The 21,578-nt window shown below is 41.1% G+C and overlaps 3 protein-coding genes across 3 annotated transcripts; 2 read left to right on the top strand and 1 right to left on the bottom strand.

Annotated features, from left to right (window-relative positions):
* Nucleotides 1-9,165: 9,165 nt before the first annotated feature.
* Nucleotides 9,166-14,758, top strand: LOC307075337 (BAR/IMD domain-containing adapter protein 2; the record flags this gene model as incomplete). The annotated part of the gene is made up of 14 exons (XM_079735897.1): nucleotides 9,166-9,213; nucleotides 9,351-9,426; nucleotides 10,136-10,222; nucleotides 11,013-11,074; nucleotides 11,197-11,268; nucleotides 11,478-11,615; nucleotides 12,236-12,388; nucleotides 12,485-12,661; nucleotides 12,803-13,439; nucleotides 13,630-13,822; nucleotides 13,918-13,980; nucleotides 14,074-14,332; nucleotides 14,425-14,465; nucleotides 14,686-14,758. 14 exons carry the CDS (start codon nucleotides 9,166-9,168, stop codon nucleotides 14,756-14,758), a joined length of 2,079 nt encoding a protein of 692 aa, XP_079592023.1.
* A 2,840-nt stretch (nucleotides 14,759-17,598) lies between these two features.
* Nucleotides 17,599-18,493, bottom strand: ndufa3 (NADH:ubiquinone oxidoreductase subunit A3). Its single transcript, XM_079731450.1, has 4 exons — nucleotides 18,475-18,493; nucleotides 18,158-18,232; nucleotides 17,995-18,072; nucleotides 17,599-17,786 (listed from the first exon to the last, which is right to left on the bottom strand). Exons 1-4 carry the CDS (start codon nucleotides 18,479-18,481, stop codon nucleotides 17,695-17,697), a joined length of 252 nt encoding a protein of 83 aa, XP_079587576.1. The 5' UTR covers nucleotides 18,482-18,493; the 3' UTR covers nucleotides 17,599-17,694.
* Nucleotides 18,494-18,889: 396 nt separating this feature from the next.
* Nucleotides 18,890-21,097, top strand: tfpt (TCF3 (E2A) fusion partner). The gene is made up of 7 exons (XM_079741218.1): nucleotides 18,890-19,027; nucleotides 19,179-19,280; nucleotides 19,580-19,702; nucleotides 19,830-19,900; nucleotides 19,997-20,066; nucleotides 20,439-20,591; nucleotides 20,902-21,097. Exons 2-7 carry the CDS (start codon nucleotides 19,179-19,181, stop codon nucleotides 20,974-20,976), a joined length of 594 nt encoding a protein of 197 aa, XP_079597344.1. The 5' UTR covers nucleotides 18,890-19,027; the 3' UTR covers nucleotides 20,977-21,097.
* The last annotated feature ends 481 nt before the right edge of the window (nucleotides 21,098-21,578 follow it).

The raw sequence follows: 21,578 nt of genomic DNA, 5'->3' as shown, positions 1-21,578 counted from the left end.
ATTCAGCCCTAAGTTTATTATCTCCTGCAGGTCAATTCATTAACCTAATGGCCAGCTTCTGCTGGGACTTCACGGAAGATAAGTGGGCTTTCTTAGTGCAGCGTGTGTGTGTGTTTGTGTGTGATTTGAATAGCATATGGTCAAAATGAGTATAAAGATTATGTAAGTCCAATTTGCTTAATCAAATGGTGTGACAGCTCTATTTTTTGCAAATATTGAACACATTTAACACGTCCACCAATTATCAGTTTACACACAAAGCAGGACTTTCTTACGTAAAATAATAAATTGGTTACATTTTTCGGTGCCGTTGGCTAAATGTTAGTACCACAGTGAGGATTGGTGGTGTTTTCTAACCCACGACTATAGAGCGCTCTCCATAGGTTATGGACTCACTAGTTTGTGTACTTATTTATTGTGTTCAGCTTTTCATCATCTGGCTGGTGTGCTACTCTAAATAGACCATTCAAAATCAAATAAATGCCAGATATACCTGTATAGCTGAATGCTATATTTTCTTACAAAATCAAGGACATAATGTATACTTTGGACTCAACTAGAACTTGTGGAACTAGACTTGAAACTTGTGTGCACTGTAGGGAGTCAACTGAACAACTTTTTGTTGTTTGGTAGTTATACTTCTCTTGACTAACACAGATCTGATGATACAATTATACTGCATATTATTGTTTACATAGCATTCATTCACAACAATAAACTAATATACTGATCTGTGCTGCATTCTGAAAATATATAACAATCAGATCAATATTTGGAATGGATTGAATAAACAAATTCAAAAGAAGAAGTTCACTGTACCTTTTGGAGTCCTGTCGTGAGCCAGCTGTAAGCCTGTCCTCCTCGGCCACAGATGAGCTTGTGAGAGATTTACTCTGAGGGAGTGAGGTAACTCAACATTATCCATCCCTGCCTCTCTTGTTTCATGCCTCCTCAGCCCTCTTCCCCCCCTTCCACGTGTTGCCTTGAATGACCCATCCACACTTTGCCAGCTCCCCTTTACATAGATAGGCTACTGCTGGTCTTCCTCTCAAGCCCAATTTGACCCTTTTTAGAGAGGCATCATATGGATGCTCACATTACTAATTATGGGTCTGCTCTTTATATGTAGCAAGGCACAACAAGTGGAATAAACTCGTTAAGATATCACACCTTGACCATGGGCCATGGTACCTGGTACATCAAGGTAGCAGATCAATATTTAATTTATTTAAAATTATTTAGGGTTAGCATTTATTTTCTTCATTATAATCTTCCATCATCTCTCATCAACCCCACCTCAGTTTATCGTGTCAATCATGCAAGAGTCAATCATGCATGTCATTCTATTAGACGCACTGGCACAGCTTCTTGTATTTACAAACACCACGCGGCAGCTTATAACGTCTATGCTCCAGGGCTAATTGGCCTGATTACCTCCCCATGTCCATGTCTGCACCACCGGCACTGGTGGATACGCCAGATAGCAGATGGCTGCCAGCATTGAGGTCAAACTAAATCACACAACACAAACATGGAGCGCAGACCAAACGTCTTGTTATTTCCATAGATTACAGGAGAGGACACATTCTAACATTCCAGCATTAAAATACATATTTGAATGTTGTTTGGAAGAAAAACAATTTTGCAAAAGTATTGACAATATTTTGTTGTATAAGCTTGTCTCTCCTTATACAGGCTTAAAATTTTAATTTTTAGGTTGAGGTAATATCAAATGGCCTAATGCTTATTTGCTTCATTTATTGATAGGGATGCATACATTTAACTAACATCTCTCAAAAGGTTCTCATGTGATTCTGGACAGCTGGGTTTATCCAAATATATGGTCCAAATATATGTACATATAACCTATGTACCAGAGCTATTTAGAAAATGGCTCTGCTACATATACCACCATCTGAAAGCAAACAATATTGTGAAAACTAAAATGTAATTAAGCTAACAAATGTCATGTTATATAAGCCTACTACTGGATTTGTTCTGTGTAATCAAACAATTGCCGCGTTAGCTGGTAGTCAAGTAGCATGCTATAGCAGACAGTGTATCATTTCATAATCATATCACCTCATTGGATTAGAGCAATGGAAACACAGATCCACTTATCTGCATAGGTGGACCCATATAGCCTGCTCCTGCTCATAACTCCGATATATAATATCGGAGTTACCCAATAAGAATACATTTTTGGGGTCATTTTTATTACTCTTAGACTACTCATGATAAACAATACTTTTGTTAGTAAGATAACTTTGAGCTCCATAGTTGTTTTGTTCCATGAAAAACACATGAGACTATGATCCAACCTTTTACAAAACATTGTTTTTGACATTGTCATTTCGTTTGGATGATGTACAAGGAAAAATCGTGGACTTCAAACCATGGAAATAGTTCTGTTTGACCGACTATTTACTAAGATCATGAAAGACAAACAGCCGTTCTTCCTGTTCCTCAGGACTTTATCTCGGCTGCTGCCAGACTGTCCTGAGAGGAACTGCTAATACAAACATGGGAAGCCAGGCAGGCAGAAAGGGGGGTTTCTTTATAGGTCCATGGGGCAGACATGCAGGCAGGCCTCGGACATCCATGTTCAGGCTGACGCAAAAGCGAGTTTGTTGCTCTACCGACATCTACTGGACAATGTTAGACTGGCTCTGCAGGATGAAGTATGGTCAGAGGGCTCCGGTATGGTATACTTCTGCAGAACCTGGTTCTAAGCCAAGAGGAAGTCCTTTTTAAAATGTAAATGTAAATACCGTGTAAACAGAAAATAAATCAATCTTTAACAAGATATTCTTCATGATCCCATGATTTATTCCGTAAATGATACACACATATCAACTTTTATAAATTGTGTAAATCATACTGTAGGTTTGGCAAATAGGTTTGGTCTCTGATAATATATCAATAAAAAGCATCCCCTCGAGAGCATTCACATTTCACATTTATTCAAACGATCAGGACCGGATCTCCTTAACCGAGGTTCAAACACCTGTTTGTATATTCTAAGAAAGCATTAAGTATAACATATAAAAGAGCAAGAATGTAGAAATGCAAAAATAATCTAAACGGGGGAACGGGAACCTAAATCGAATCCAGATTACCAGCGCTTCTCGCCGTAATCTTTTGAAAGGTGCGCCAGTAAAACACCTACCCTCCATGTGCTCACTCACCAAATCATGGTCCACAATGCATCAAGTCTAGTATGGGGTGCCCTTTGGAATCTTTTGCTGCTCAAAAACGTGCTTTAATTGTTCCAGATTTAGCTCAAGCTTTGCCCAATTTTCCGAGATTAACCAAATAAACCTCCTTCCAAAATGCACTGCAATTGTCACGTCACTTTTCCACATATTAACTCTGAATAAAATGTTCAATCTAAATCCTAAATCTAAATCTACACTTTATATCTAACTCGAAATGCTATATCTGAAGCTAGATATTATAGGCTACATAAAACAAAATATTTTTATCTAAATCATCTGAATCCTAAATCTAAATGCTAAATCAAAATCCTACATTATAATCGACATCCTAAATCAAAATCTACTTTTTATTTAAATGCTAAATCTTATATCTAATCCTAAATACTACATTTAAATCCTAAATCCATACAACAGACATGCTAATTCTCATACATATACTAATTGTTTCTGTCTACTAACCATTCTTATTTCGGGGAAGGCTTACTGACAGCGGCCCGGTGCCAAAGCAGTGGGAGAAATGAATAAGTCGCTGTCTCTGTAGATCGGTTGTTCAGTGCTACCCCAGCTGCAAACACACGTTGTATAATACCAGTTTAATCGCCAGAATTCGGGATTGTGCCAGACGATTGTGAGTAGCCTAAGATGTCACATAGCATGAACTTGAGTGAACTGCTGTCCGTTTACGCATTTACTGCCCAATGCACGTGATGCCTCCCCGAAATATGTCTGGTTAGGAGTCAGCATCAATTAGTATATCTATGAGAATTAGCATATCTGTTGTATGGATTTAGGATTTAAGATTAAGGATTTAGATATAAGATTAAGCATTTTGATTGAGGATTTTCATGGATTCAAGTTCACAGCAGCTCCAAAAACATTACAACAGCGCTAAACAGGGCAACATTAGAACATATGCTTAGAATACATCATCTTCACCAACCTCAGAACTGATCAGCTTGTTCAGCTTAAACACAGTCAGCTCCCCTCTGAGGTGAGCAGTATCAAGACCAGCGGGAACACTGAATGGTAAAGAACCTCATGTAACTTCTTGGCTCATGAACTGAGTTTGGCTGACTACGTTCACACGTTCACAAGGTTAAACTTGTCACAAGTTTCTCTGTGGTGCATTGGAGAAAGCAGTTGGTTATCAGCTCTGGAGACTGGTTCAGTCAAGTCTAAAGTTGTGATGAGATTTTGGAACGCAAACGGTCATGTGGAATGTAAATTATAAACTCAGCCAGCATATCAAATAACATCTGTTCCATCCAATAGCGCTCTGGAGACCTAGGTTCACCTGCTGGTGAGGGTGCTCTCAATTATGTATTTTTGGGAATGTAACAATGTCATGTGAAAGCGAATAACAAGTATAATGCTGACCAATCATACGTGTTGTCTTAGTGGTGCAGTGGAGGGAGCTGTCATTTATCATCTATGGAACCATGGGTTCAAGTCTGGCTGAGGGTGTGCTCGATGGAAACATATATATTGATGACTTTCAGGAAAGAAGGATGTCATTTGACTTGTGAAGTCAAGTGTTAGCCCTGACCAGTTTTCCCCCCGAGCTGGCATCTGGGGGCACAGCGGAGAGAGCAGATGGTTAACTGCTCTCTCCTAAAGGGAATTGAGGGAGTACAGAGTTGAGTTATGTAGGGCGGTGTGGTGCAATGGATGGGTTTCAATGTCAGGAAAGGTTTTTTAACTCAATATGGAAAGAGACAGGTAGCCATTGCAGTGATGCCAGGATTTGGACAGTGTGTTTATGTTTCCGCCTTCTTATCAGGACCCTGGCAGCGCTGTCTTGAGTGAGCAGGAACTTCAGGAGGCACCTATCATCATTGTAGAAGGGTTTGATATGGATGTGGAAGGCCAGGGAGGGGTCAAACCTGATGCCAGCTTTTGGGACTGGGGAGGAGAGCGACAGCAGCACATGGTTAGTGGGGTTATGGTAAAGGGTCTGGCTTGTTGTGGGGTGCCAATGAGAAAGTCAAGTATAACTCAATTCGGATCATAGGCAGTGTCCCAGTGGTGCAGGGGCGCTAAAGGGTGGGTGCTCCGTTCTTGTGACCCGGTTTTGACCTATTGTGTGAATGAGGATGTTTGAGTCGATCGTCTATAACCATGTCAGAGATTATAATTGACATGCACGTGACATTGTTACAGTTCTTAAATTATGTTTTGACGGAGGAAGCCCTCTGCGGGAATGGAACCTATGTCTCCAGAACTAACCATAATATTGTTATGTCTCAAAGGTTACATTAGGTTTCAATGGATACCGGAACAACAGCTCTCAAATTTACCACAAAACTCTGCCTATGATCTGGTCAGAGTTAATAGTTTCGAATTAATTATTATTATAAGCACATGACATGCTTCCAAAATGTACTAAGGATACCAAGGGGCATTCTTGGCGGGACTTGAACCCAGGTCTGAAATGCTGATAGCTGCTCTCCGCTGGACCCCCAAGACCCAGATTATCATCTGGTCAGAGGTTATCATTTACATCACAATTCACATGACATCATTACATGTCCATACATTGAACCCATTAAGAATGATATGTCACTGTCACATTTACAAAATAATCTACTTACTTTAGGATTCTGTGTGGAGTCCCGTCAGCTGGATGATGGTCCACAGCTCGCTGCGCGGCACCACCAAGAGGACAGCTATAACCTGGCCAGAAGTCATATCTCCAAAAGGACTTCATGACTTTAGGTTTCCATGGAGACCCCCCTATGGGACTTGAACCCGGGGTCTTAAGAGAAGATAAACAACAGCTCTCTCTGCTGCGGCCGTGGTATGCTGACCATGCGCAAGTTGGAGGTTATAATTGACATGCAACTCACATGACATTGTTACTTTTCAAAGACAACAACAGGTTTCATGAAGACTGAGCAGGACTTCATTCAGGTCTTCATTGAAATGATGACCATCAGCTTCAACAGCTATTTCTGCTGATGCACCGGTTAGAATTGACATTACAATTCACATGACATCTTTACATTTCCAAAACTATGTAAGGTTTCAATGATGAGCGCTGATAGTTGAACCCAGGTCTCCAGAAATGATGACAACAGCTCTGTCCACTGCACCACCTGTGGTTGGAAGTTAAAATCAACATTCCAGTTACAATTATAAGTGACATGCAAATTCACATGACATTGTTTGCTTTGAATCACAATGCATTTAACAAGGTTCATGATAGGCTACTGTTCAACATAGGAAAACATACAGACTAAACCAGTAATAATATAAACAAATTATTGATAGAGAATGTCAATAGAAAACTGTTGAATTACCAAATAAACGTACAGCCATTGGTTGTGGCCAAGTCCCTGGACCTCAACATCTCCTTTACACTAAAGACACCATGTCATAGTGCAAACATTTAGAAATGATGTAAAGGCTCGACTGATAAATGCAGGTACTAAGAAAGCTTAAGATAAGACTCTTGTGTGAGAATGTCATTTTGAAAGTGAGTACTGGTGGCCTACTGCTGCAATGTAACTTCTGGCATTTCCAGCCATTTATAAATGTTTGCTAAGGCATAGATAGTCCTTACTTTAGATGAGCCCACCCTCAGATGAGTATTAACAACCTTAACTAATAAGGAATTCCAGCAATATTAAGTGTTTATAATTAACACGCCGCAACTTGTTTGGAAATCATTAACTTTATAATAATTAACCCTTATCACACAATGAACTGATTAAAGATAGCCTACTAATGATGTAGAAACAACGCTTTATAAATTAGGAAATTACTATCTACTACTTTATGAATGCTTCAAAGTGTCAGTTTGGTGAAGTGCTGTCCCAGCGCAGGGCAGAGCGGTGATAAGGCTGCACGGTGCCTCTTGGTGTCCCTCTGTCCCCAAACATGTCCCAGGTCATTTCTCTCCCTGCCACTATTCAGACAGGGTCCCGTTAGCTCATTGTTATTCTGCCCGAGAGAGTGAGTGAGTGAGGGAGTGAGGGGGATAGCGAGGGAACGAGCTAAATAGAGAGCACATTGTCAGGGCAGGAGAGGTTGGGAGAATGGGATGGCTGAGGGTTGTAACGGCAGGAAAGTTGCGGGTGCATTTCTAGGGCTTGTTGCTGATTCTCTGGCCGGGGTGCGAGCGTGAAGGCATGTTGATAATCGGCTCAATAATGAGAAGAGGTACTGAACGGCACCACATAACTGACCCCGATTCCTGGGACTAAAGGAGAGGCAGTGAGAGTGTAAAGAGAGGGAGAATGAGGGCAGGCAAAGGGGTGGAGGGCTCTGAGATTTAGTGCACTGGTGGATGAAACAACCCCCCACTAACGAAGGGCGAAAGTAACAGAAAGAAAGGAGGGGGGAGCTGCTCTGCGTTCCGTTTAACAGTCGCACAGCAACTTTGTTTCCAACAATGACATCTGAAAAGGTATGTTGTTGTTTTGTTTATTTACCATTTTCAAAGATTGTATCCCATGTTGCCCCCTTTTTGGTTGAGTGGAAATAGTTTGAACTCTTTTGAACTCAACAGGTAGCCTATAGAGGCGGTATGGCCAGATGGTATGGGACTTTTGGTGCACAGCTAAATGTATTTAAACAATGTTGTGGGTCCATGGACCTTCCATGGCCTACGGTGTAACGCGTTGCATCAATAAATTGCTGGATGCGGTTGAATTTGCCAATCAACTGTTGAATAATTTATTATCTTGACTGCAGCAACTTCCTTAGAGGTGGGGTACTATAGCATATGATAGGCCCTATGTTTTCATGTATTAGTCACGATTGTTGATTGAGTTAAAGGGATGACTCTAAATAATGAATATTTGGCATAACTCTTCAAAAGCAATAATGCATTATGCAAACATGCAGCTTTGGCATGGATCATTTGTGATTCTTCAGATGTGCATAGCTGGGAACCACATGTTACTTCGATGTAAACCTACTGTATGACATGGAGAGAATGGTTCGCACATTAATCCATCGAAACCTGCTTAACATCAAATTCATCTGCAGCCTGTCGTGGGAAAGCTAATATTGTGAGAAGGCGCTCCTGGTGCTAGGCGGAAATGTTTCTTTGAGCCAGTCGTCATTACTTGATATGGCTCTAAGTGTTTCACCTAATCTGGCTGTAATAACAAAGGGGAAGCCGTAGTAGGATGAGCCATTTGTCACTGCAGCCATGCTGGAGTCCCTTCGACCCTGGAGCGCTTTCCTTCATCCTCCTCTTTGCCAGGGAATCAAGGAATTGTGGTGTCCCGTTTATTGTGTGTCTGGAGACATGGGACACCGTATTGTTCTTATCTCAAAATGTGGGGCTGCACGGCCACATGAGTCTAGGAGAAATATTTGGGTTCCCTCAATGCTTGGAAGAGATACAGGAATTGGCAACAGGGACACTAAAGTGATCCATGGAAAACAGGAGCTAGGAAAGAAAACAATTGACTGAAAGAAAATAAAGAATTGGTATAGGCTATTATTCATTGTTGTATGATTCGTTTGTTTTAAACATCAAATCTTTACATGCATATTTGAATAACGTTTATTTGTATTATTGTATAGGCAATTAATAATCATGTTTCTTGTTAGACCTGGAATGCAGTGTTCAAGCATAATAGCAGCTTAATAGTGTTCCCTACAGATTGGTCCTTCCTTTATAGTTAGTGTTGGGAGCCCTGAGAAAGGGACATCTCTATGTGCATGGATCAATGGGGACCTCCACAGTAATGCTGCCTACATGAGGAGCCTACCAATGAATGCCTTTACATGCCCGTCTCCTCTTTAAATGTCGGGGAGCTTCTATAAGACAGACACTTTTGAGGTTGTTGTGCTTTTGGGCTAATTTATGCACTAATGCAAAAAAAAAATCATGTTCACCTTTTAGTGGGTTGCTGTTGTTTGAGTTTGGAACCGGGAGGAACACAACAACAACGTATACATATCAATTAAAACAAAGAGCAACAGAGCAACCATGTCTCGCACCGAAGAGGTCAACAAGATGACAGAGAATGTCTATAAGGTAAGGTGTTTCGGCCTGTATAGTGCACCATGACCAACTCTGTTGTCAGGCAAAGGCCCATATTTGTGTTGCCCCATATTCTATTTCTGCTGAATGGTTGAAGTGTCTGCCTCTAAAACAAAGTGATGCGCTTGCAGGGCATCCTGGATCAGTTCAATCCCAGTTTGAAGAACTTTGTAACGATGGGGAAACACTATGAAAAAGCCTTGATGGGTGAGTGACACATAGTTCCTGAAAAATAACCAAACTTTGCTTAGAAAAATGGCCTAAACCTTTGTAAATATTAACCAATGATATAATCCTACATGTCGTTTCTAGTTAGCTCAGATGTGCCTGGTATACAGTGACGACGGGGCTGTTTGTCCCACTTTAACCAGAGAAGCTTCATTAGAAGTGCTGTTCCAGCCTCTCATTAGAGCCTACAGAGGACCATTGTCATACCCTCTGTAACCCCTTTCACACTCCGGCCAAAACCTGGGAAAAACCCACACTGGCTGTGAAATGGTGGATCTGCAATAAAGCGAACCTCCACTCAGTTCACAGCCACATGCAGTTAAGAGGGTGTTGGTAACAGGAACCCATTTGGTTAAGATCTGATGCCATGGCACTATGAAGTAAAAGATTATTATAAAATAGTTGCTCTGCTCGTGTGTGTCTAACAATTCACAAATAAAACAAAATAATTTGAAGAAAACAAAACAACAGTCTAATGTCTTACACAACTACAGAAAATACATAGTCTGCTCTTTAATAACACAAAATACCAACAAATGTACAAAGTTTCAAGCCCGACAACAGGGTATTTTCATGTGACCTAACCCTGGTCTAAACAGGGTTTAACCGGTGTTCAAAGTCCCCGGTGGTACACAGGTTTCTGGTATGAAATGGCTTTTATTCAGGAAAAATGTGCTATTTTCTTCAGGAGTGACAGTGGCTGCCAAGGGCTACTTTGATGCCCTCGTGAAACTCGGAGAGCTGGCTAGCGACAGCCAGGGATCTAAAGAACTGGGTGAGTGGCTGAACAGGCAGGAGGAGCAGAGTTATGTGGGCAAAAGGAAAGGAAACGATACACAGTAGAGATAGATAGATAAAGGCATAGATAGTAAGAAGACAGGGGGACATGCAGAGCGCGATAAAGAGAGCGAGGGAGGGAGTGAGATGTAGAAAGGGAAAGAGAACTGAAGTAGAGGGAGAGAGTAGATTCATTGTTGGGAGATTAACAACACCACATGATCTCATTGTAATGCTGAAAACAGCGGGGGTGGCCCGAGAGAGAGAGAGAGAGAGGGAGAGAGGGAGGGAAAGAGGGAGGGAGGGAGGGAGGGAGGGAGAGATGCCAGACACCACAGACTACTGTGCTGTATGGGGGAAGGGGGAGGAATAGATGGAGGAAGGGATGTGGAAATAGACTTACAACTCACAGCAGGGGGGAGGAGGGAAAATTGCAATCAGTGCAAACAGTTGGGATATTGGACAGTGAAATATGGATGTGAACTCATAAAGAGTTAACAATAATCACTGGTATTTTCTAGTTTTTTAGACCTATGGCTTATATCTGTGGCACATGTTCCTATACTGTGTAAATGTTTTGTCATAGCACAACAATATGGCTTAGTTTGTTTCCCGTATTAGGCTCTTTTTATGTTCTTTATTTAGGGCTGAAATCGTACCCTACTTTACTCAACTGAACTGTTGGTCAGTACTTTTGTTGACTTTAGTGTTTGTTACTGTAGTCGGCTACAATCAACTCTATTAAAGCCTTTCTTTGAATGTAGTCTAATTGATCACATTCATTCCAGGTGACACACTGTTTCAGATGGCTGAGGTCCATAGACAGATTCAGGTCCAACTGGAAGATGTGGTAAGTGTGTGTACTGCTGCAGTCGTTTGTTGGGTTTGAATCCATTTTTTTAATAGTTTAGACATGGACATGTTAATATGTTGTATTAAATCATTAACTATATGGATCTGATTCCTCCACAGTTAAAGCTGTTTCATTCTGAGCTGCTCGCCCAGTTGGAGCAGAAGTTGGAGTTGGACATCAAATACCTTACAGTGAGTGTGCTAGCTTACATTACTTTTAGACATGACTCAAACATCTCAGCACTTGCTTTGCTTAAGCAACAGTTGATTCCAGGTGAGTTTAGTGTCAGGCCTGTGTGGTCCTTTACTGATGTTAAGTCGTTAAAACAAAAACCCTCTTCATGAACACAACCTTGTGTGGCTTGCTGGGCTTCTTTCCTTCATCTTTCGTTCTCTCTCAGGCGACATTGAAGAAGTACCAGAGTGAACGCAGGTCTAAGACCGAGTCTATTGAGCGATGCCAGTCCCAGCTGAAGAAGCTACGCAGGAAGAGCCAGGCCACGCGTCACCCCAACAAATACGGAGACCGAGAGATGCAGGTAAGAAGGAAACCTAAAGGGGTCAATGTATTGTTGTATTTTTTGGCATTGTATAGCATGCATGCACATGGCCTGACTCCTACAGCTGTGGAGATTAGGCAGTGAAAACAGAGTGGCCTATTGTGTTAAGTGCACAGAAATAATCTAACACACACGCTTAATCAGCATTAAAAGGGGTTATGTAAACGCCTTGGTCACTTTGTTTGTTATGGGCGCTCTGAATGAGATTAAAGGACAATCCGTCTCTGTGGATTTTGTTATTTATTTGGAAGAAATGTGGCTTTTTTCAGAGGTACAGCCGTATTATTTCTCAGTTGGAAGTGGCGGCAGTGTAGAATTGAACAGCCTGGTTATTTCAGAGGAAAGGTCAAACGCTTGAGGGCAAATATTTCATGATTCCGATCACTTACAGGCAGGAAGTTGGTCACAGTTTCCTCAATGTGTAATCGTTGAGCTTGTCCCTTTCCCTCAGCCTGAGTTTAAAGGTCACTCTTTGTTCAGTGAAGTTTTTTTTTGTTAAAGTTGTCCTTATAGTTTCTGACGTGCATGGACATAACACAATGTGTTTTTGCATTGAAACATCCAAAATGAAACCTTGATCCAAACCGTTTCTCTCGCAGTTTGTGGAGCTGATGAGCCGTCGCCAGTTGGAGCTGGACACTCTGGTTGCCGTGGGTTACAGGTCTGCGCTCACTGAGGAGAGAAGGAGATACTGCTTCCTGGTGGACCGACAGAGTTCTGTCACCAAACTGCTCATCAACTACCACTGCAAGGTGACGCCATAAGCAGAACCATTGTTGGACTCAATGTTCTTCACACAATGTGCTATTGCTTGAGTTACCGACATGTAATACTCCTTATTCTCCCAGGTCAGGGAACTTCTGTCCCAGAAGTTGTCGTCTTGGCAACAGTCCTGTTCCCAGCCTACCAAGCTTCCAGAACGGGCCCTGAACCTCCTGCGCCATACCGCTCCACAGACCTCCGGGGCGGCAGGGATAACGGACACTCTGCGGCACACCAAGCTAGGCTCCTCCCAGCCCGACCAGGTGACAGAGCAGTGTTTCATCATGCTTTGGTTTTTAATATCCAAGAGATGTGTTGCACTCCATGTTATTTATACACAACCATAGACCCTTTGACATGGAATCATTGTTAATGTATCTCCATTCTTCCTAATGGCCTATCAGAGGCTGTCTGTTCAGGAAGTCCCGCCTCTGTCAAATGGAGACACCAATCGATCTCAGCAGCAGCAGCGGGGCCTTCCCCCCCCCTCCTCCCAGAGTGACAGCCCTCTACCTCAGGGCTCCCCTCCACTGCCCCGGCCCCCGGCCGCCTGCGACGGGGCCTCCGGTGGTGAATCCCTCGGGGCGTCCCCCCAGCACGCCAGCACGCCACTGGGCTTTCAGCCCGGCCCGCGCCCCGAAGGCAGCAGCAGCCAGGGCACCTGCACGCGCACCAGCGCGACAGGCAGCTCCTCCCAGCAGAGTCCTCTGCTCCTGGCTACCGGCACCTCCAACCTGTCCCCGTGCCTGATCCCCTCCACGGTGCTGTCCCTCAGCCAGGCCCCCTCCGCCCTGAACGCCATGCAGGCCATGACCCTACCCATCGCACACAGCGCTCCCCACAGCCCCCCTCTGCCCCACAGCGCGCCCCTCTCCCGGGCCATGACCCCCATCCATCTGATGCACCAACAGGCGGGGTCCGGAGGAGGCCAGGGTCCCCCGCTGAACCCCCTGCTGATGAAAGCTGCCGAGATGTACGCAACATCCACCCTGCCGTTGCCTAGGAGACCTGTCAGTGAGATTAGACTGGGTGGCTTTCAAGGTAAGGTCACTTGGGGTGATAAAAGCAGTTGTATAACCCCTGGTTCTGACTAGCTCCACTGGGAGAGCCTGGCATTAACATGCCTAATGTTTACGGTGTGCCCTGAATGCAATTCGTCCACTGTCATTGTAGGTTAAATTTAGATTCTGTAACAGAATGACCTGATCTCCTTCCCCTGGCTGCTATGCAGGCACCAGTTTGCCCAGAATGCTTTCTGAACCGATGCGTGTGGAAGCCATGTTTGCGCACACGCCCGCAGGATCTGAGGGCAGTGCGGCAGGCGGGGCCTGCTTACTTCACTTCCTGCCCAACGATAACATTACCCTGCTCATCTCTGAGCCGAGGGATGGCTGGCACTACGGCCAGAACGAAAGGACTGGACGGTAAAACATTTTTCAAATTGTATGCCCGTCTTCGTTATGAACAGGACGTTAAAAGACATCTCACATCTAACATCTCCAAATGATCTCCCTCACAGAAAAGGCTGGTTTCCATACTCCTACACCCAGCCCCATGCCAACAACATGGACAACCACAGCAGGTTAGTGCACAGGGAACACACTGTCCGCCCTTCAGGAGACACTCTAAAAGGTTTCCCCCTGGCTAATGATATCCCGTATTCTCCCCCCTACAGCTCCCTCTTGCTGTCTAAGGCCAGCAGTGGCAGTGATGGCCAACTCGACAAGCTGGTGTCGGCGGGCCTGCCTGCTCTGACCTCCGAGTCAGAAGAAGAACGCTCCCTTCCTCCACAAAGGGTTAGCACCTTCCGCCCACGCCCGTACAGCATGGCCGACAGCCACAAGGTCAGCCTGAGGCCCGGTGGCGCCGCCCAGGGGATGGGGGAGTGGATAGGGCCCGCCCCCCGGCCCTCTCTGTCCATGCTGATGCAGGAGGTAACAACGCCGTAGAATAGCCCCGTCCTCGACTGCCTAACGCCAAATCAATGCTATCTGATTCTCACATTCCTATCTCTCTGTGATCATAGCTCTCTTCAGATTTGGCCTCTCCTCCACCCTCCCCAACCAGGTAGATACATGCTTTATAACCCCTGAAAAGAGCGCCGTGCTGAACGCTTCTCCACTGATCAGGAAATAATAACAATAACATTATATCTGTAGGATTAGTGTGTCAATTGCAAGGTGTGATAAAGATGAATTAGAGATGATCCATCACTTTGAATATGTGTATATGTTGTTTATGTGTTTAGAACTTCCACTTTTATTTTGATTTTGATTTTCTTTTTCAGGACAAATCCATTTGCTCACGTCAAACTCAGGAGGACGGTCACCAATGACCGCTCGGCTCCCATCATTGAGTGATATGTGGGACACGGCAGTTTATAAAAGAGAGGGTACAAACATACAGAGTTCTAATGGAACAGATCTTCTGTCAAGCCTTTTCTTAAGACATTTTGAAGTAAAATGTTTGTGATTATTTAAAATTATACTACTTTTAGATTCTACATTTTGATTAAATAAGATGGACGTATGATACGTATATACATCATATGCCTAGATAAAGGCAAGAAAAATGCTTCAAATTAAAATGCTTAAAACAAAACTAATATCAGAAAAGAAATGAAGAAACGGTATATATTCTGATCGCTAATCTGATGATAATCTGATTCCGTAACGTGGGTTACAGAAAATATAATAAATGTATTATATTGACCCTGATTCTATTAGTAAAGATCCAATATGACAAAGTAGTAGAACCTAAGATCAAAGTAACATTTATTCACTTTGGTGAACATAGGTGTCTGGGAAAATGGTTGTGTATACCTGAAGTAAAAAGGCAGTTGGACAACTGATCAATACAACATTTTCTGTGTTTTACTTAGTCTGTTAATTAAAAAAAATGAATAGTCAAATGATTAGGGGACAGGCTCCTAATAGAAAAATCTATATTTTCTCCTTGACAATGAAATGTCACAGAAAGGACAGGTTCCTCATTTATTTTATTTGTACTTTCCAAGAAGCTGCCATTTTCTTCATGGATCAATCTACGAATATGCAATCCATCCCATCTTAAAGATGCAATCTATCCTTTTTGCTTGAAAGTAAACATTCTCATTTGCAGTCACAATTTAAAGTTAACACTGTGCATTATGTTTATGTTGTGCCTTTTAAACTTCCCATCATATAAAATAGGCCTTAAGTGAAACTAATCTCATGAAGTGTATTGAATTGATAATGAGACCTCAACATATCTGCTTTGTTCTGTCACACTAGTTGTACTTGTCAAAGTAAAAGTCTTTATATAATATTTCAATAAGCAAACTGATGGAATTCAAGATTTTGTGAAGGATAGGGAAATAGATTTAGAGGTTTAGTTGGTTTGCGGGAACTGTAAATGGTTTTCACCTGAACTGTACAGAGTACAAAGAGTGATCGTTGTTGGATAGTTTCTTAAGAATGGGCTACGAAGGTGAAGGTTTAAGGAAGAGGTTAAGTCATATGTGGCAGAATTTCCAACACTTAAGTAATTGGGTCTTGTTTGTTCTTGATTCATCTTATGTCCAAATGAAAATCTACAAAACATCTAGATGGACAGCTTAATGTTTACCTGTCAGAACATTTTAGAGAAATGCCAAAGCCAAGAATTATGAAAAGGATTTTTTTCATATCGAAATGTAACTTTGAAAGTTGATCTAGGAAGTATATGGAAAGTGGATCAGTGTAAGAGCAAGGGTTAAAGGTTACAATGGATATATTTTAGTATGATTGTGCTCACATGGATTTTATCAGATTTGTAAATTAGGATGGTTTATGTTCCTTTTGATTACTGTATATTGTGTGTGTATAATGAATGCTGTCGCATTTAACACAGATCACCATGGCTTACATATATATCAAACTAGAATTTCAAAATATATAATTGTGCCTGGTTAGAATTTTACCTTAATGCTGCTAAAGGAATGATTTTTCAATCACCACCTTTGGGTTAAGTCAAATGTTGATTTATTGGTAAAGAAAATTGCATTCATGTTTGCTTGTTAAGAAATCGCTTAGTTTTTTTTTTTATATATTAGACGTTTGAAATGAGATGAAGGCTACGGCAATACCTTCTACCACCACCAACTGACCAGTTTTGTACTTCATGTTCTTTAAATTCCTCAAATGTATTTTTTCAAGTTCACTATTGAACCTACGGTATGTGAGATATTAATTGTAAATCGCAGTAGCTCGCATACTGGGACATAGAGGTAATTTAAAATCGTAAATGGCATTGCATGACCTGGAAATCTAAAAAAGGATTTTCAGGAGGATCAACAGATCGGCTTTTGATAACAAAACCATTCGTCTCCTCATACATTTCAGAGATTCTGGACTAGCAAAGTGTATTTTTCCATGCTAAATATCATTGTAAAGTATATAAGAATGTATGCCTTCCCACAAACATATTTCCCAGACTTAATAAGCTTCCATAAACATCCTTAATACATATATCTAATTGTTTTCAGTCAGATTAGTTTTAATTTGGTTTGTTTATGAGCGCTATGCCATTTCCATTTATCCAACTAAGCTGGTTCAGTGGCTTGCTAACATTAGTCCTGTTTTGTGTTTGTAGCTTAGACACTAATCAGCTATTTTATAGAAGCAAGCAGTGCCTATGCTTGCTTCTATAAAGCAGGCAGAGGCATTCTACCAAGTTAATATATGTGCAGCTTTGGCACATTGGCCTAATAATGGGTGAATATATTGCTCAAAGTAAAATGATTTCTTGATTTCAAAATAATATTAAATTCCAATGGAGTAGCCAGTCAATGTCATAATTGTTCAGTTACCTACCAAGTGCACAACAGCAACCTTAAGAACTTGGATGACCATGTTTCTTGATCTTTTCCTCCAAAGGCTGTAATTTCAGAGCCCTGTAGGCCTGCACTAGGGTCTTATCCGCACAAAGTAGGAAACAAACATGACTTGTTCCCCCTTTACAGTGGAAACCTTCTTAACGTTGAATGTTACACAACTCAAATATTGAAAAATGGAATAAAAAAACTAAAAAAAAAATATCCTGTGCAAGTTGTACCTTTTCCATATTGAATCAATAAATCATACTTTGTTTCCGCAATTTCCAATAGATCATAATAATAAAACCATCTCAGTCATAATAGAATGAATGTGTCAAATACAAAATACACAAGCAAGCACAGAAACAAAATGTATAGGATCATATTTATTGTGAGGTTTCGCCAATAAAGTAGCTACATGGACCAGAAATAATGTACAGTTTTTGCCATGCAAATATGCAGTTATAGCTTTTTAAGCCATTCCAAGTTGGGTCCTTCTTTGTCAGATGGATGTGCGGGGACATCAGGCATATTTCCGTCATCTCGAACAGGAACTAGATTGAAGAAAGGGATTATTTATCGTGAATATGGCACAGCTGAACTGCTTATTGTAGTAGTATCGAATGAAACAACACAAACACTAATATGTATTGTATATAATATCAAGCAATCAAACATCTCGCTTGGTTGCACAGATTACATTTTTTGATCAAGGACATCAGAAACCAAAACCTCCACCATACAACGTAGGCCTGTGTTTACCTGGGTAGTTGAATGGCACAGCCTGGTTCATCATCGCTGAATATTTGGTCAGGGGACTCACAAATGGTAATATAACCCCTGTGGACCACCATTAGGTTAAATACATCAAAATATATATCAATGTAACCCTAACACAGGGGATCATGATACCATGGTTACTAACCTAAAATCCCAAGTCCACAGGAAACCACAATAACTGGTTCCTTATTCCACGCATTCTTCAGGAAAGCTCCAATCGCTGAAAGAAAACAAACCAAGATCACTTTAAGATAGATGTGGAGACGGGAGACTTTCACCGTCCGCCCGGCGTCCAAGGTCACTAATTTGTTTCATGAGGAGTCGACTGGTTTGCCTTAAACCAATACAAAATTGTTTGATCTTGTATTGCTGAAAGGTAAACACAACGACCTTTTATATGGCATTGAAATACGTTAATATACCCCTACTTGTTCTTCATTAGATATCGAAATGTACACTAACCCGCCATGTTGTATGTAGTTCTCCAGACACGCGATGGCTTGTGGGGGATGAATGCTATACCCTTCCACGTATTTTTGATGCGACGTAGAATAAAATATGATATGAATTGTATTTGTTTTAATATTTATTTGGTGATTAAGCTCTTAACACCTGGGCTTCCAATACGAATTTTCTTAAAATGGGAAGCTTTATTCCAATTATACATAGTTACAAATTAAATATGTGTGAAGTAAAAAACAAGGAATATGTATGTGATATTATAAATTTTGGTATCTAATTGTAAAAAATAAATAAATGAACAGACAGCAAAAACACAGACTAGTTTAATCCATGCTGGTTTATAAATGTGCACGCCGTGAGGTGGTTCGGCTTGTTTACACTACACCGGAAGTCTGCTCAACAAGACTTGCATAAGATCACGGCGCGAACGGATGTTTTAGTTGGTTTCATGATTTGGGTTTATTGCAATGTTGACGTTATCTAGTGTTATAAATAGTCAAATATATAGATGCTATGAACACATCATCACGGGATTTAATCGGCTGAACAAAATGTATGTTGCGTTTTCGACTCACGGCTAGCTGTTTGCTAGTAGTATTTCTGATGACACCGAGCTCGTCTAGGTCATTGAGTCTGTCCAGTTTTAGATTCAGTGTTATTGTTTACTTATGTTTAATGTACCCGCTTTTCGTCTTCCTTAATAGATGATGGAGGATTTCTCCGGTTTGGCGCTGCCGCCTCTGTTCGGAGGGCACATCCTGGAAGCAGAGCTGGAACCTGCTGGTGTCGAGTTAGGGCCAGGAGAGGTATAACAACACAGTCCTATCTCCTCCAGGGGCTACCCTACATTAGTCCTGTACCTATGCAATTACTAGTGTATTTCCTGTAGTACCAGGCCATACCAAAACGCGATTGTAACCATTATCCGTTGAAGCAGAATCGCAATGCACGGTTTGGTAGTGTAAACTACCAAAACAATGGTTTCTCATAAGATGTTGTGCGGTTTGGCTTACACATAAATTGTTCTACTACCCCATTCATTTTGGTACGGAAATAAAACGCCGAACGGAAATATCCTAATAACTCCCCACTTGTATTATTTTAGCAGGTGGAACTGGGCCCAGGAGACAGTGAGGTTTTGGATGGAGTGCATGAAGATGAAGAAAAGAGAGCCCTTGATAAACGGAAATATTTAGCTTTGAATAAGAGGTGCAAAGATATTGAACAGGTTTGAAAAGTGCTTAGCATGCATGCCATGCATTTGATTCATTTTATATATTTACCTGATTAATGTGTGTAAATGTAACATGAATTCAACCCTAATTTGGAATCTTCCTGTTATCTTCCCTGGTCAGGTAAATCAGAAGATTCTTGGTCGCCTACAACAAGTACAGAGATTATTACGGCGCATGAGGAAAGAAAGACGGTATTTATCTTCATATTTCTTTATGATTATAACTATGTAACATATTATGAAAATATTTCCTTTCCTCTCCTAATGAAATAACTCTTCACACATTAGGTTCCTGATGAAAACTCTTGATTCTCATGGGGATGATTACAGGAATTCTTACTTGACAATACATCTAGAGGTGAGAACTGTTAGACACGTATGGGACACAGCGTGGCAGCGAGGGCGTTCGACTCCCAGGTACTGGGTTCGATGCTCAATGTCCGCAGTGTACCTGTAGGCATCCTAGAGCGAGATGCCTATCCTCTAAATGACATGGTTCTCAAGTATATTATATCTACTTTAGAAATATAGACGCTTGTCTGTAGGTTCAAAATATAAAAATCAGACAAATAAGTGATGTCTTCTTTATTGATGGCTATCTTTGAAATTAAAATTTCAATGCCGTAAAGAAATTTATCCTGGCTACCCTACAAACCACTTTTCTATCTACATTTCTATTATTTAAATGATGGTTATTCTGTGTGAAAGATATTGTGTTTTTCTGTCTCAGGATGAGTCCACCGTCCCTCTAGAATCAGCCACTGGACAGGAGGTGGACCGGATTAATGGTGCGTCTAGTTCTTCTGGTGCAGCACATCATGGAGCCGGACCAAAGAAGAGGAGACATCGCATTCCAAAGCAGGAGAAGGATAAAGACCCACAGGTATGGGAGGAATATAAGTATTTAGAGATTTTTATTCTGAATAATAATTATGATAATCATAATAAGCAAACCTTTTTAATAGTATTTTCTGAGTACTCAATTGATAAAGTGGGATTCACCGTTTGCGAAGATCCACATTAGGAATCATAGACATAGTGCAAATCTCTGCAGAGCTGCCTGCGTTTATATTTCCAAGGCATGTTAACGTGTATAAAAAGGGCAATATAGTATATCTGACCCCAATGTACAGAAACCAAGAGCTTTTTTTTAATTTTATTTACTGTTAACTATGCTTTCATTCACCTTACAGACTGAGCCTGATATCCCAATGTTGGATGAATCACCTTTTGGGGAAATACCAAGTCCTACTCCACTGTCTCACTGACAAGAGATCTCTCGCTGTCTGATTGTAAAGTTAAGATGCCTCATATTCAGCCAGGTTTTGTACTTGACTAGTGGCTACTTATTCCATTTGGTTTTCTTTGTGTATATATTTGATTATTAAAATGGATTTATGCCAAACATGTTCATGCCATTTGTGTTGATTTATGTATAGAAGCAGGTAATTGTTGGCGACAAACCAGTTATATGAGAGTATGTCAAATGAAGTACTGTTACATTAGATTGGGTTTATTATGTTATCCTTGTGTTTCTACTTGGCCTGTGAATCTGTCTTTTCCCTAACTAGTCTGATGTCAGGTACAGCAAGTTATTTATTTATGAAAAATAATAGTTTGGCTAGAATATATTGTTGACGGAAGATACTCTCATCATACAAAGCAGGATTCAATTTGTCTCTAGCTAAAAATGTTACTGCCCTGATACTGCATTTATATAATACACTGTTTTGGGTCACTTCTTTGGAAAATAACTTATATTTTAAAGAAACAGCATCTACAATCTCAAATAACGTTCATTTGAAAATATCTGATTGATGACTGATTGAATAGTTCAGTGGAATAATTTAATAATTTTGTTGGGGTTTAT

The sequence above is a fragment of the Pollachius pollachius genome (assembly GCF_949987615.1).
Source record: "Pollachius pollachius genome assembly, chromosome: 1".
Taxonomy (NCBI): Eukaryota; Metazoa; Chordata; class Actinopteri; order Gadiformes; family Gadidae; genus Pollachius; species Pollachius pollachius.
This window is presented reverse-complemented; position numbering and strand designations above follow the sequence as displayed.

Coding starts and splice junctions, on each gene's coding strand:
- ndufa3 (XM_079731450.1), bottom strand. Junction 18,073..18,157: donor CTGTGGACTTGGGATTTTAG/GTTAGTAACCAT, acceptor GGTGGTCCACAG/GGGTTATATTACCATTTGTG. Junction 17,787..17,994: donor TGTGCCATTCAACTACCCAG/GTAAACACAGGC, acceptor TCTTCAATCTAG/TTCCTGTTCGAGATGACGGA.
- tfpt (XM_079741218.1), top strand. CDS start 19,179: ATGATGGAGGATTTCTCCGGTTTGGCGCTGCCGCCTCTGTTCGGAGGG. Junction 19,703..19,829: donor GGTGCAAAGATATTGAACAG/GTTTGAAAAGTG, acceptor TTCCCTGGTCAG/GTAAATCAGAAGATTCTTGG. Junction 20,067..20,438: donor ACTTGACAATACATCTAGAG/GTGAGAACTGTT, acceptor TTTCTGTCTCAG/GATGAGTCCACCGTCCCTCT.